Consider the following 14,483-nt stretch of genomic DNA (forward strand, 5'->3'; position numbering starts at 1 on the left):
CACAAGGGAGACATTTCATTATGCCATTGTACACAGAAATATACTGAGCTCACACAGCCTCTAGCATCATGCACATATTTCGCCTCTATCCAATCATTTCCTCTCTATCCTCAGAGAAGGCCTGGGCTGCTGGGTGTAGAGTTAGGGCCCTTTCCTTGGCTCCTCCAGCTTTCTTCCTAATTCCCTTTCTGACCTCAGCATCTGTCAGTGTGAAGTATGCATGGTGCCCTGCAGGGTGTTCCAGATTTTCTGGAGAAACAAAAGGGGTAAAGGACATAGCAAAGACCTTACGTTGGTTCCCAAACCGGCATGATGCTGAAGTAGTGAGTTCAGAGGAAATGTGGGAGGGCTCTGTACTGTGTCATATGGTCTCCATATACAAAGAGAATGTGGGAGTGCACCCTAACTGAAAACACATTTTAGCTATACAGTTGTTTTTAAAGGTTTATGCTTTTGGGATTACAGTGTTTATACCTGTAAGCTTTGGAATTGCTCCTAGTTTGTGTGAAATTGATTGCAAAACATTTGACCTTCCTTATGAGCCCCTGATCACCAGCAACTAGCATCAATGCTTAGGCCCTCAGGATGTGGCAAAGTAAAACTAATGGTTGCTTCTTCTAGGTCTCTGTGTATTATAGTCTCTGTCTTAGTTTCCACTGTAGAAGTCACTGGATCCTTACTCTGTTGCTCCCTGAAATTGTTAAATGTGGATCATCTGGATTCTGAATGGAGTTTCTGTTCCAGGACATGTGATGAACTGTCTGTAAACAAGAAACCAGGAGTGACACTGATTTTATTTTCTTGTAACTGCTGGTATCAAGTGTGTTTCCAAACTTTTTTTTTGAGACAGAGTCTTACTTTGTCGCCCAGGCTGGAGTGCAGTGGTACGATCTCAGCTCACTGCAGCCTCCGCCTCCCGGATTCAAGCGATTCTCGTGCCTCAGCCCCCTAAGTAGCTGGGAATATAGGCACATGCCAGCACACCAAGCTAATTTTTGTGTTTTTGGTAGAGATGGGGTTTCATCATGTTGGCCGGGCTGGTCTTGAACTCCTGACCTCAAGTGACCTGCCCGCCTCGGCTTCCCAAAGTGCTGGGATTACAGGCATGAGCCACTGCACCTGGCCTGCTTCCAAACTTTTGCTAAATAAATATTTACATGTTTTGGCCTTTATTTTTTCTGACTCATGTCAGAGTTTGCATTCCTGTAATTTTAGTGAAAGGAAGAATGTGTAAAATTATAGAGGTGAGATGGGCCATAGAGGGGGAAATATATGTATATATATGGCTTCAAAGAGTAGAAACGTAAAGTGTTACATGCATGAGATTTTATTACAACCTTTCTTAACCATATCGGTAAGAAATTTATTGTTTAAGTTTATTGTCTAATTTAAGACTTGTATGACTTCATGAATTGTGACAGAATGTGCTACATTTTGTAGCTCTGGTTTTTATTTCCCTGATGGGCCAATGCATAGGTAATATTAAGGGATGTCCCTGTTAATATCACTATGTTAGTGTCCTAAGCTACCAACCCAGCATTGAGTCTCATGAGTTTGCTTTATCTGTCTGCCAGGATTCATCTTGCTTTTATAACTCAGGGATTTTTTTTCCCTTTGGCCATCTCTTCCTCTTCTTCTTCTTTTTTTAAATATAGAATTCTTCTGTTTTTGTTTTAGACCCAATGTCTGTGGATCACGTTATAATGCTTACTGTTGCCCTGGATGGAAAACCTTACCTGGCGGAAATCAGTGTATTGTCCGTAAGTAAATAGAACACCTGTCATTCTGCATGTCCTTCTTTTGTTGTGTTGGTTGCATGGGGAGCCTTAGAATGTGGCCCTTTGTAACTGTACTATTAATCTGTTTATAGTAGAGCCTTCCAGCTTTAAGACTTTTCTACCTTTCCAGTTTGGGAAATACATCAACTTAGTCAAACCTCTCTCAAAGGTTAGTCACAGGGATACTTTGCTTGAGGTTGTGTCATTTACATGTGTTGTACCTGGCTACATAGACTAATTACTTTGATGGGAGTTTGAATGAAAGAGTCTTATTGCTGGTTTTCTTATTGTAATTTCTAACTTTGCTGGCCAACCACAGGCCTAACCAAACCCTGTACATTGAATTTGGGTGATTGAGGGGCCAAGATCAGACCTGACTCCTAGATAGAAGGGAAAGGGAGGAGATAGAGCACCAGGCAAAGATCAGTGGCAAGACTAAGAAACATCTCAAATGATAACAGAGGTTCCTCTATTGAATTCTGCTGGCAAGGCCAACCTCCAGATTTCCCCAATATCCCACAAATGTTGAGTGACAAATCACATGCCAGACAAGGTGTTATTTAATGGAGACACCAAAGTCAACTTTAGTCATGATGTCTGCCCTTCATGAGCTTTTACAGTTGTTGGACCTGTGAAATAATGTCCAGTTTTCAGAAAACACCATTAGTATAATGGAGAAATTTAGAGCTGAAGGGACATTAAAGAATCACTTAGTTCACCTTCTCACTTGGCTGACAGTGGTCAGTGGAGAATAGACTATATTGGCCAATATTTGCTTCACAACCTGAAGAAGCTTAACTCTTTCTCAATTCTTGATTTTGACCAGAAAGCTTCTCCTTTATTTGGCACACTACGGTTTAAGACCAAAACTGGATCATTAAAAGAGAAATATAATGGTATTTGGATTTTCTTAATGAACTTTATAATAGAACCCTTTCCTTGCCTTCTGTAGAGTTCTCTGAGAAATGATGTCTCCAGGTATTTAAATAAATGTTTATTGGATCCTTTGACAGTTTGTTTCTTAGCCATTTCCAGTTTCCATCCTAAACTCTTTGGATGTTTGAATGCACTTTCTATCAAGTGTAGTCTTTTAGCTTTGCATGTCACGTGTGCACTTGCAAGGCTGTGCAGGAGCTTGAGGAAAAGATCATGCCTGTCATGACAAAAAGTAGTGACCAAGTCCTAGTCTGCTGATAAATATCAATCATATGCCATTTAAACTTACTGTTGTGGCCACTAGCAGAGCATTTGGTACCAGCATGATATTAGTCTCTGGGTGGTGTGCAAATGTTAATATTTCTCTAAAGGATGAATGGCTTCCTGACTGTAGAATCAGTACTCTGGCGGTAGATTCCAGCGTTCTTCTCTCAGACTGTTGATGGAATTCAGAACAGGATAAAAATTAAACAATAAACATTTACAATAGGCTGGGCACGGTGGCTCATGCCTGTAATCCCAGCACTCTGGGAGGCCGAGGCAGGCAGATCACGAGGTCAGGAGATCAAGACCATCCTGGCTAACACGGTGAAACCCCATCTCTACTAAAAATACAAAAAATCAGCTGGGCGTGGTGGCACGTGCCTGTAGTCCCAGCTATTCGGGAGGCTGAGGCAGGAGAATGGCGTGAACCCAGGAGGCAGAGCTTGCAATGAACCGAGATCGCGCCACTGCACTCCAGCCTAGGCGACAAAGCGAGACTCCGTCTCAAAAAAACAAAACAAAACAAAACAAGAAAACATTTACAATAAAATTGGCTCCCAAAAGTAACAATGTAATTTTCATATCATTAAATCTTAGAGTTAATATATTTCTTATGATCATACAAATATGTTTAGATGCAGAATTTTAATTTGTTTGTTTGGTTTTCTCGTCATAGCCTGTTCTGGGCTTTTGATGGATTAAGTGCTGTGGACTAGGCAAAGAGAGGTTGAGAACCACCGTTATTGGATAAAGGAGTTGTGGATTTGAAAGCCAGAGTTTATTTAGTTCAATAGACTTGTTTTGAAAATGAGTACACCTGAGGCTTAAGGTCATATAAGTCATGATAGCAAAGTTCGTGAGGGACCTGAGAACCCAGGTTTCCTCATTTGAGGATCGGTCCCCTATAACAAATCGTGTTCTAAATCCATGTGCTAACAGGCCTCTGGTTTTATTCACAGCCATTTGCCGGCATTCCTGTGGGGATGGATTTTGTTCGAGGCCAAATATGTGCACTTGCCCATCTGGTCAGATAGCTCCTTCCTGTGGCTCCAGATCCAGTAAGTCTAACATGTCATTATATATAATATTATTTTATGTGGTTACACCCCATTTTCTCCTAAATTTGATTTTGGCTTTCCTCTTTCCTGCAATACATTTTTTCACTAGAACATCTGCCTTCTCTGTTCTGCCCAAAATACTTGGAAAGGCTTTCCTTCATCTGGCCTCTCATTTCCCTGCTTTACTCTTTATAGGAAAATTACCTATGGGGCATAGTTACTGTGAATAGGATAAGCTTATGGCCTTTTATGTAGGTATTGCCTTATTCATCTTTGTATCTCCAATGTAAACACCATAAAAGGTGCTCAATGAAATGGCTGTTTAATGAACGTTTTTGGCTCAAGAAATCTAGGCATTCTTCCTTGTGGTACTGAAATATGAATCTGATTAAAACTTATTTAAGACTCAAGACCCCTGCTTTACAAGAAGAAAATGTAAGAAGTCATCATGGAAGTTTCTGGGGGTGACTTGTAATGAAGCATAAACATATTTTTCCTTTCAGAATTTTGCCACTTTCTGTGATGCCAGAGGAATATCCACAGTTCATTCTTCAAAGCCTTTGCTTGCTTATTCTATTGTTTTTCTTTTGGGGGTTTGGGCAAGTGAGTCATCATTGGTTGTTTAAAAAGCTGAAGTTCTTGTTTCTGTAAACAGCCCCTCAAAACTTTGACTGTCCCCATGGCAAAAAACGTAGGTCCCTTTTCCATTTCTTTTTTTTTTTTTTTTTTTTTTTCTGGTGAGAAAATGTACCCCGCTTGTTGTGTGTCCTATTTTGACAGAGTTTTAAAGAGAAACATTGTGGAATCAGTGCATTCTCTTTTGTTTACTGCAAGTAGAGACTTCAGTGTGTCAAGGCTCATTACCTGTTAAGAGTTCAAACATTTGAGTGTGTCTCTCACAAGCCAATTAACAGGTTAGGGCAAGTTGTCCTGTGTAGCTCTCTTGATGCCCTCTCGCCTGCCTTGGCTTCATGGGTGAACACCGGGGACTCTGCCTGAGATCTTTGTATACTTTTCTGGCCAAAGAGCATGCCAGGTCTGCATGCAGGGCAAGCTGGAAGTGCTGGGGGTTAGTGGACCTAGAAGCGACTTTTAACCAACAACAGATGGAGAGTGGTTGGATAAGTGCCTCAGCTTCCTTGCCTCTCAGTTTGGATAACCATGAGGTTCACTCTGCACTGTCTCCTGAAGTTCCCCAGTGGACTGAGCCCTCACTGTTCACAGTGATAATAGATTGATAATGTACTTTATTAGCTTCCTTCTCTTTTTGTCTCACTTTCACACTCTCCTACGAGTGTTTCCTAGAATTACTTTCAGAACAAACTACTTCCATTTCAATTATTGTCTCAGAATCTGCTTCTGGTGGAGCCTACACAATAACAGCCACCTTTTACTAAATACAGCCAGTTACGATTGGGATAGAAACTCCCCTATGGGCTGGGACTCTTGCTTCTTGCACTGAACGTAGCATAGTTTTCCTTGATCTCAGCTTGGTGTGAAACGTGCATCTTCCAAGTAACAGCAGGTTCATTCTACATAGCAAGAGCCCCTGAACTGGAGAAATAGAACAAGGCAGAGAAGCCAGCTGGCAGAACATCTGGGAACATACGGGACATCTCCACCTCTATAAGGGTGACTTCCAGGCTGCCGCTGAGACATAAGCATCTCAGGGTTGGAAAAGAAGTGCAGTTATAAAGTTGGGATTAGACCCCATCTCTCAGATTGGTTCCTGAACCAGCTAATATTGCACTCCTCTGGGGGAAGAAATATAGCCAGATAGCAAAACTGGGTATTAAGCTGGGAAAGTCTTCAAAGATAGTGTGAACTGCTAATGACTTCTCTATTGAGTAGAAATCATGAGATGTGGAGCTAGGATGTTAATAAGACCAGACGGAAAAGCCGTGGTCCTGGTAGAGTCCAAGTTAACTGTGGGATGTGATGAGTATAGTAGTAAGGTCCTGAGGCCAGATTTAGTCTAGAGACTAAAATCCAAGACTGTGGGTGGTGCTTTCTGAGGAAGTCTGAGTCATATCTATGGTACCTGGACGTTGGACAAACTCCCCAAGTAGCTTGTGGATGAGGTTAGTGTAAGGAGGAGGTTCTGGTTTCAACAGGATCTTTGGGGGTACTTGAAATCTTTAAAATTGTTGACTTTGATTCTCTCTGCACTAATATTGTCTAAATGACTTGCAAAATTAAAGATGGCAAAATATTTTAAATTAAGGGTAGCTGGGGATGATCATAATTCATTTCTCATCTTTTGGAGTGATGTTCTAGGGAACAGCTGCGCCATTCCAAAGAACATCCTGATCACTTTGCTAACTTTCCTGCTAATAGGACAGTTCTACTCAGTGAAATGTTTGCATTCACTACATGTGGTTCTACTAAAAAGGGTCAATTTAGATCACTGCACCAATTTTTCCTATGAAAAATTTTGTACTTGTTATATGACAGGGATCAAGGAGGTCCAGGCAAGTCATGGGACCTCAGAGAGCATTAGTTTTCCCACTTGTATATGAACAAAATGAAAGAAGTGTTGTTCTTTCAGGTGGTTTTTGACATGAGTGTCCTGTGACTCTGAGAATAGAAAATGATCTCTTAGTGACCTGAATGAGAGATTGCATTTCCAGAAGGTTCAAAGTACCAGCCAGTGATTCTCTTGGACAACAGGAAGTTGTGGCTTCCCTTAGTGTTGGTGGAACTCTTGACACTCGTCATTCAGCACCAGGGCAAAAAGAATGATCAGCTAGACAGGGTCAAAACAGTAGTTTTTCTAGACTTTAATTCCAGCCCTCTTTAGGACTGTTCTTTACTGTGTCAGTCTCTGAGGCTGGAGATGGTTTTGAGCAATCCTAATTGTCATAAAGACCTATCATGGTTTACTGATGTATGAATTTACTCATTCTTCTAATATGTATATACACACATACAAATATATAGTAGCTTGTAACACTGGGATTAATAAACTCTATAACTTTATATATATATTAGTCAGTTTGGGCTGCTATAACAAAATACTATAGACTGGGTAATTTATAAACAACAAAAATGTATTTTTTTACAGTTCTAGAAGCTGGGAAGTCCAAGATCAAGAGGCCAGCAGATTACATGTCTGGTGAAGTCCTGTTCCTCCCAGATGGTGCTTTCTGTGTGTCCTTACATGGCAGAGGGGGCAAACATGTTTCTCAGGCCTTTTTTTATAAGGATACTAATCCTTTCATGAGAGCTCTGCCTGCATGACTTAATCACCTTCCCAAAGGCCCCACTGCTCCCTACTCTCCCATTAGGGACTAAATTTCAACATATAAATGTTGTGGAGACACAAACATATTGTATGTATACATATGTTATTCTCTAATTATATATATAATTATATATGATACATTATAAAAGTTATTTCCTGTAGTTTATATTTTATGATTTTGTATTTTCTATTTTGTAATTACTATAGTCTGTAGTTTGTAATTTTGGAATCTTCTAATTCTGTTTTACTCTCTACACTTTTTTGAAGAATGCTAAAAATTAAACTTCATATTTTGAGATAATTGTAGATTTGCAAACAGTTGTCTTAATCTGTTTTCTGCTGCTGTAACAGTATACCACAGACTGGATAACTTATAAACAACAAAAGTTTATTTGGCTCGTGGTTCTGGAGGCTGGGAAGTCCAGAGCATGACACCAATGTCTGTTGAGAGCCATCCCATGGTGGAAGGTATCACATGGGGAGCAAGTATGAGAGACAGACAGAAAATGCGCTGAATTCCCTACATAACCAACCCACTCCCTAGATAATGGTGTAAATCCCTTTATGAGGGCAAAGCCCTCATGACCTTATCACATCTTAAAGGTTCCACCTCTTAATACCATCACAATGATAATTAATTTTCAACATGAGTTTTGAAAGGAAAATTCCAACTATGGCATTTGTAAGAAATAATTCAGAAATATCCCGGGTATTCTTTATTTAGTTTTCCCCATGTTGACATCTTGCAAGACTATAGTACAACAGCACAACCAGGATATCACAAAATTGATACAGTCAAGATACAGAACATTTCCATCACCACAAAGAGCGCTTATGTTATGCTTTTATTGTCGTTTTATTCCCAACCTAATTCTCTCTTTAATTCTGACAACCACTAATCTCTTTTGCATTTCTATAATTTTATCATTTCACAAATGTTATATAAATGGAATCACATAGAATATAACCTTTTGGAAGTGGCTTTTTTCGCTCATCAGGATTCTCTGGAGAGTCATCTAGGTTGTTGCAGTATCAATAGTTTGTTATTTTTGATTGCTGAGTGGTAGTGCATGCTACGGATGTACTACAGGTTAGTTTGGCCATTCATCTATTGAAGGGCATCTGAATTGTCATCGTTTTTTTTTTCTCTTTATTATTTGAACTAAGCTGCTATGAACATTTGTGTACAAGGTTGTGGTGTGAACACCAATCTTGTGTTCTCTGGAATAAATGCTCAGAAATGCAATTTCTAGGTTGTATGATAGTTTCGTGTTTAGCATTTTAAGAACTATTAAACTGTTTTTGGAATCGCTGTATGTACCATTTTGCATTCTCACCAACAGTGTATGAATGACCCAGTTTCTCTGCATCCTTACCAGCTTTTTGTGTTATCTTTATTTTTAATTTTAGCTATTCTGATTGCTGTGTCATCATCTCTTACTGTGGTTTCAATTTGCGTTCCCCTACTGGATAATGATGTCAAACATCTTTTTATATGCTTATTGCCACCTGTATATCTTTTTCAGTGAAAAGTCTCTGTATGTCTTTTGTCTAGCTTCTTATTTTTAATTTAAAAAAATATTTAGACGGGGTCTTACTCTGTCACCTAGGTTGGAGTACAGTGGCACGATCTCGGCTCACTGCAACCTCCGTCTCCCAGGCTCAAGTTATGCTCCCACCTCAGCCTCCTGAGTAGCTGGAACCACAGGGGCGCACCACCATGCCCCACTAAGTTTTTTGTATTTTTGGTAGAGACAGAGTTTTTCCATGTTGCCCAGGCTGGTCTTGAACTCCTGAGCTCAAGCAATCTGCATGCCTTAGCCTCCCAAAGTGTTGGTATTACAGGCATGAGCCACTGTGCCTGGCCTCTTTTGTCCAGATGCTAATTGAGTTGTTTATTATTTCATTATTGAGTTTTGAGAATTCTTTATATATTCTAAATACTAGCTGTTTGTCAGATAATGTGATTTGCAGACATTTTATCACACTCTGTAGCTTGCTTTCTAATATTTTTAATGGGATCTTTCATAGAGCAAATGTTTTCAAATTTGACTAAGTCTAACTTATCAGTTTTCCCTTTACTGGATCATGCTTTCATTGATGAGTCTAGGAATGCTTTCTCTACTCCTAGATTCTGAAGATTTTCTCCAACTTTTTTCTACTAGTTTCATAGTTTTATTTTTATTTACTTATTCTTTGAGACAGGGTCTTGCTCTGTCACCCAGGATGGGTAGACAGATTTTTCCCACTATATCCTTTTTTGTTTTAGCTATTCTAGTTCTTTTCTGTAAAAACTGTAGATTAATCTTGTCTATATTTACAAAACCTTTTAGGATTTTGATAGGAATTGCATCAAACCTGTATATCAATTTGGGGCCCCTTACACTTTTCAAACCCCTTATACTTTGATCACATTTTCTCATTTAATTGACTTCAGTTCAATGAGAATGTTAGCAGAACCGGTCACAGACAAAACCTCTCAGACACCGGTTTTAGGAAGGAAGGGGCTTTAATCAGCTGGGAGCAAGAGTTTGGGGCATTTGTAATCCCAATGCAAAGCTGAGCTCTAAGGGTGTAAGAAGGCCAGCAGAATAATTCTAGACCAGTGTGTTAGCAAGTTTGAGGGAGTGCTGTACAACCAAATCCTGAAAGTGTGGGGACATTGAGAGGAAGGGAAGGTGCTGCTACAGCTAGTCTGGAAGAAGTCCTCCTTGAAAAAGCTTTCCGGGAATTGTGGGATTTATATGGACTGGGAGGAGAAACATGCATGGAATCTACTCAGACTTGTCCTTAGAAATGGTTGAACTCTTTCTTTCTAGACCGCCCTTTATGGAAGCACCTTTATCACTGCTGTCATTTAACTTGTTCTTCTCTGCAGCTTTTCCAGCTTGGCTAGATGTTTGTTTGTTTGTTTGTTTGAGAATGCTAGTGAAGTTTCTCTTCCAAGCTGTGTGTCTTTAGGCATCCCCAGACATCCATTCACTTAAGGGAAATGCCATTGCTGTTATCTCTCTAAATGAAAATTGTTTTTATCCTGCAGTGACTCTGATTGTCCCTGTGGACTGTTGTCTCAGGTGTAGAGTCCAGAAGTTAGTCTGGCTGTTTAATTTGTCTGTCTGTGCTTTTCCTAGTACCTAAATTAAAATCACATGTTCATCCTACAAATGCTTATGTGCAAATTGCTCCCAGTGTTCTTTCTGCCAGTTGTGCCTGCCAAGATGATGGCAGGTCTTTAGAATCGTTCCAACCCTAATGCATCCCAAAGAAAATCATTACCTGAGGTATTTAGATCCAAGTGGCAGCCCTGCCTCTCTCGCATTCCCATAGCGTGCTCACATTGCTCTCTTCTGATGAATCATTGAAGAACTAATCTGTACTGGGCTGTAATTAGAGAAAATGTCTTCTGTTCTTTCTGGCCAATGCTGGCAAATGAAAGACGTTCAGTAAGTCACTGTTGAATGACTGAAATGACTGACATCTGATATGAACACAAAATTAATTTGGGATCTTTTATGGATATGGGGAAATGGCAACATTTTCTGTTAGCTCTGAGATATTGAGCCTTACATGAAACCTTTTATGGCTGTCTGCTCGTCTTCAAGGGCAAATCCTCACTGGGGCTCTAGGCCTCTCAGGGTTCACTGCATATGGCAGGATCAGTGCACTCTGATTCCCCTAGTATTTTCAATTTCTAGTAAAATCTTAACACAGATTGAGTTTAGGGATATCTTCTGACTTGGGGTACTTAGTGCATCCAGTAAAGAAATAGCATCATTATGGGTGTAGGAGGAACCCCTAGTTTTCAGTTGGCTTTTTAAAGAGACATAGAATTTGGTCTCCCAATTATGATACATCGGGAATTCTTGTTCAAATCAGCGTAAATTTAGAATATGCATCAATGGCAGGACTCAATCCAAAATAAAACCAATTTGGGTATATATTCTCTGTAAACTGTTTCCTCTGTGTACAGTGAAACTGCATATCTAGTTCCTTCACTTCCCCTCAGAAATCCTGAGCACCTTTATCGGAATGCTTTTTCCCCCTAAAGATCTAAGATTCACAATGAGTAAAAAGTTTCCCATGGTAAACACGGTGGCAAAGCAGGTGATTCAGAGCCTATTCTCTGTGCTGAGCCTGCCTCCTCCTGGCTTCCCCCAAGGATTCATGCATAGGGTTCCTTGGTGTCTTCTTGTTTCACAAGTCTGAATGAGTGCTTTTATTTTTTAAAGAAGAAAGAACATTTTATGCTGGAAAAGGTTTGCCTGAAAGACAGAATAAAAAATATATATTAGGGAGGTTTTTATTCTATTGCATTTAAATGTAAACTTATCATTCTTGCCAGAAAGAAGAATTCATTCTGATTTTCAACTTGAACAAATAATGTAAAGTCACTATTGAAACTACTGTTAGCTTTTTAATCTCAAAGTAGTTAAATGGCTTTGTCGCTCATGTGGGAATGGAAATTAGCTCTTGGCATGAACTGCTTTAATTGAAATCAGTTTGAAGGCTGAGTTCCTATGCTGCTTGACAGATGACATCATTTCCTGTGCTTTTCCCAATCCTCACTGTTTTTCTAAGATAGGATGAAGCTAAGTTTAACTTCAAATTTTAAAGCAACTATACACCTTTTCCTGACCTACTTAGAATATTATTCAAAGTTTTCACTAAATCGTTTTTTCTTTGTATACTTATAGACGGCTTTTTAGTTAAAAAAGCATTTTGGCTGAGACGTTTTAATGGAATCATAAGAGCCTAAAATAACTGTTTTAATCACTTTCCGGGGTTGCTTGATTTCATTACTGCAACAAAGGAGTTATTTCTGCTTTCATACATGGGGAAACAAAGATAAAAATATTTTTAATAGCAACCTACTTAGTAGGGCTGTATAAGTGCTTCGGACACAATGGACAACTTCTAAGTCTCAGTTTGGTCTTTGGGCATAGCTTTTGATGTCATCATCAGGCAGCATGAGTTAGTTAAATAAAAATTAATTTAGCACAGTTTTATACAGCACTTACTTATAAGCAAGGTGCTACTCTAGGCACTTAAGGGAATATTGCATAATTAATGCTCATGACACTCCCCACTCCTAAGAAGTTTTTAAACAAATGGGGTGTGGCAAAATAAGTAAAAATAGGCTGGATTATATAATATATGCTTCAAAAGAGAAACATAATTGGAAAGGAGAAAGGGCTCACATTTGGTTTGAGAGGTATCAGAAAAGGTCAATGGAAAGAAGCAATATTTGAAATGGATTTTGGAGATAGATAGGATTTCAGGTTTTGGGGGAGAACTGTGTGTATGTTGTGTTGGGGTTTAGGGGTTAGGGGCAAGGAGACACAGAGGCAGGTAAGGGAGGGGGTTCTACAGAGGGACTAGGACAAGGCAAGTGCCGGGTTTTTTGCATGACACATAGTAGGCAGTCAGAAATGTTTGTGAGTGAATGAATGACTGATAAGTAGATCAGGAGATGGAGTCATAGGACATAGTAGGCATGTGCCAAGGAGCCCCGAAAGACACCTGAGGCTATGCTGAGGGGGCCGTGAATGCTGAGAGACGGAGGTGGCTCTAGTTCAGTAGAAACAGGCCTTTGATGTCATTTCAGTGTGTGGCATGTTCTTGAAAAGGCATTTAACTTTCAACTTGACTTAACTTCTTTGTGCTGTAAAAGGGCATAGAAGATATTGGGTTCTGCACTTTCCTTCCCTGTTGTCAGGCTGAGATTTGTGTAGCTCCTTATAAAAATTGTTCCTTTCTCCTGAAGTCAAGTAGCACTTTTCAATACCATGGCTGAGGATTCCTAATAAGGGGTAATGGACAGGGTGGCTGTTGGGAGGAATCTTCTGTTTGCTCTGGAGAGAGGATTTGGCCCCTGTGCTTCAGAAAGAGTGAGCATAAACAGCAGATTTCTGCTTTTGTGTAGAAAGAAGATATTCTCTTCTCCTTAGCTAAAATTATTGAAACTTTTTCTCTGAGAATTTACTCCCACAACTTGGAAGACCAGACAGAATAAGCCAAACTCCAAAGCCCAACCCTGGCCTCCGTGTGTAAGCAGGTATCAACAAGGATTAGTGGTTAATTCAATCAAGCTTTGCAATAGGAAATAGCCTAGGATTTTGAAAGTGCTATTAGCATTCCTAAATTACTGACCTAGAGACAGCCTGAACACTGGAGAAATGAGAGCACTTGCCTGCGCTGTTGTCATTGCTCACTATGAGCCTGTGGCTGTCTTTTACTCCAGCCTCTCTGAGTGTCTCATTGTCTAGAGTCTAAGGCTGTCAGTCCATGGTCTTTCTGCTCTGGGCCCTGAAATGTACACTCCTGTAGGTGAAAATGAGTATCTTACTTAGTTTGAGGTTACAGTTTAAACAAGCAGCTCTTTCTGAGGCAAATCCAGCTGTCCCTGTCATCAGGCAGTCTTGTTATTAAATGGCTTTGTCGGCATTTTCTTGTTTCTCTATTCTGCCTCTAAAATTTCTTTTAACAAAATTCTGTGGAATTTGCTACTTTTTTTTTTCTTTCTTTTTTTTTTTTAAATTATACTTTAAGTTCTAGGGTACATGTGCACAATGTGCAGGTTTGTTACATATGTATACATGTGCCATGTTGGTGTGCTGCACCCATTAACTCGTCATTTACATTAGGTATATCTCCTAATGCTATCCCTCCCTCTACCCCTCCCCACAATAGGACCCGGTGTGTGATAATCCCCTTCCTGTGTCCAAGTGATCTCATTGTTCAATTCCCACCTATGAGAGAGAACATGTGGTATTTGGTTTTCTGTTCTTGTGATAGTTTGCTGAGAATAATGGTTTCCAGCTGCATCCATGTCCCTACAAAGGACATGAACTCATCCTTTTTAATGGCTGCATAGTATTCCATGGTGTATATGTGCCACATTTTCTTAATCCAGTCTGTCGCTGATGGACATTTGGGTTGATTCCAAGTCTTTGCTCTTGTGAATAGTGCTGCAATAAACATACATGTGCATGTGTCTTTATAGCAACATGACTTATAATCTTTTGGGTATATCCCCAGTAATGGGATGGCTGGGTCAAATGGTATTTCTAGTTCTAGATCCTTGAGGAATCGCCACACTGTCTTCCACAATGGTTGAACTAGTTTATGGTCCCACCAACAGTGTAAAAGTGTTCCTGTTTCTCCACATCCTCTCCAGCACCTGTTGTTTCTTGATTTTTTAAT

General features: G+C 39.8%; 1 protein-coding gene across 1 annotated transcript in view; it reads left to right on the forward strand.

The window, feature by feature from the left end:
• The window catches only part of FBN1 (fibrillin 1), a 237,952-nt gene that overhangs the window by 30,892 nt on the left and 192,577 nt on the right, over positions 1-14,483 (forward strand). Inside the window, exons 3-4 of the mRNA XM_003900901.5 lie at positions 1,678-1,760; positions 3,938-4,036. Of these exons, the coding sequence (XP_003900950.1) occupies positions 1,678-1,760; positions 3,938-4,036 (182 nt within the window). The remainder of the gene's footprint in view (positions 1-1,677; positions 1,761-3,937; positions 4,037-14,483) is intronic.

Source organism: Papio anubis, chromosome 7 (genome assembly GCF_008728515.1).
Source record: "Papio anubis isolate 15944 chromosome 7, Panubis1.0, whole genome shotgun sequence".
In the NCBI taxonomy this organism is placed as follows: domain Eukaryota; kingdom Metazoa; phylum Chordata; class Mammalia; order Primates; family Cercopithecidae; genus Papio; species Papio anubis.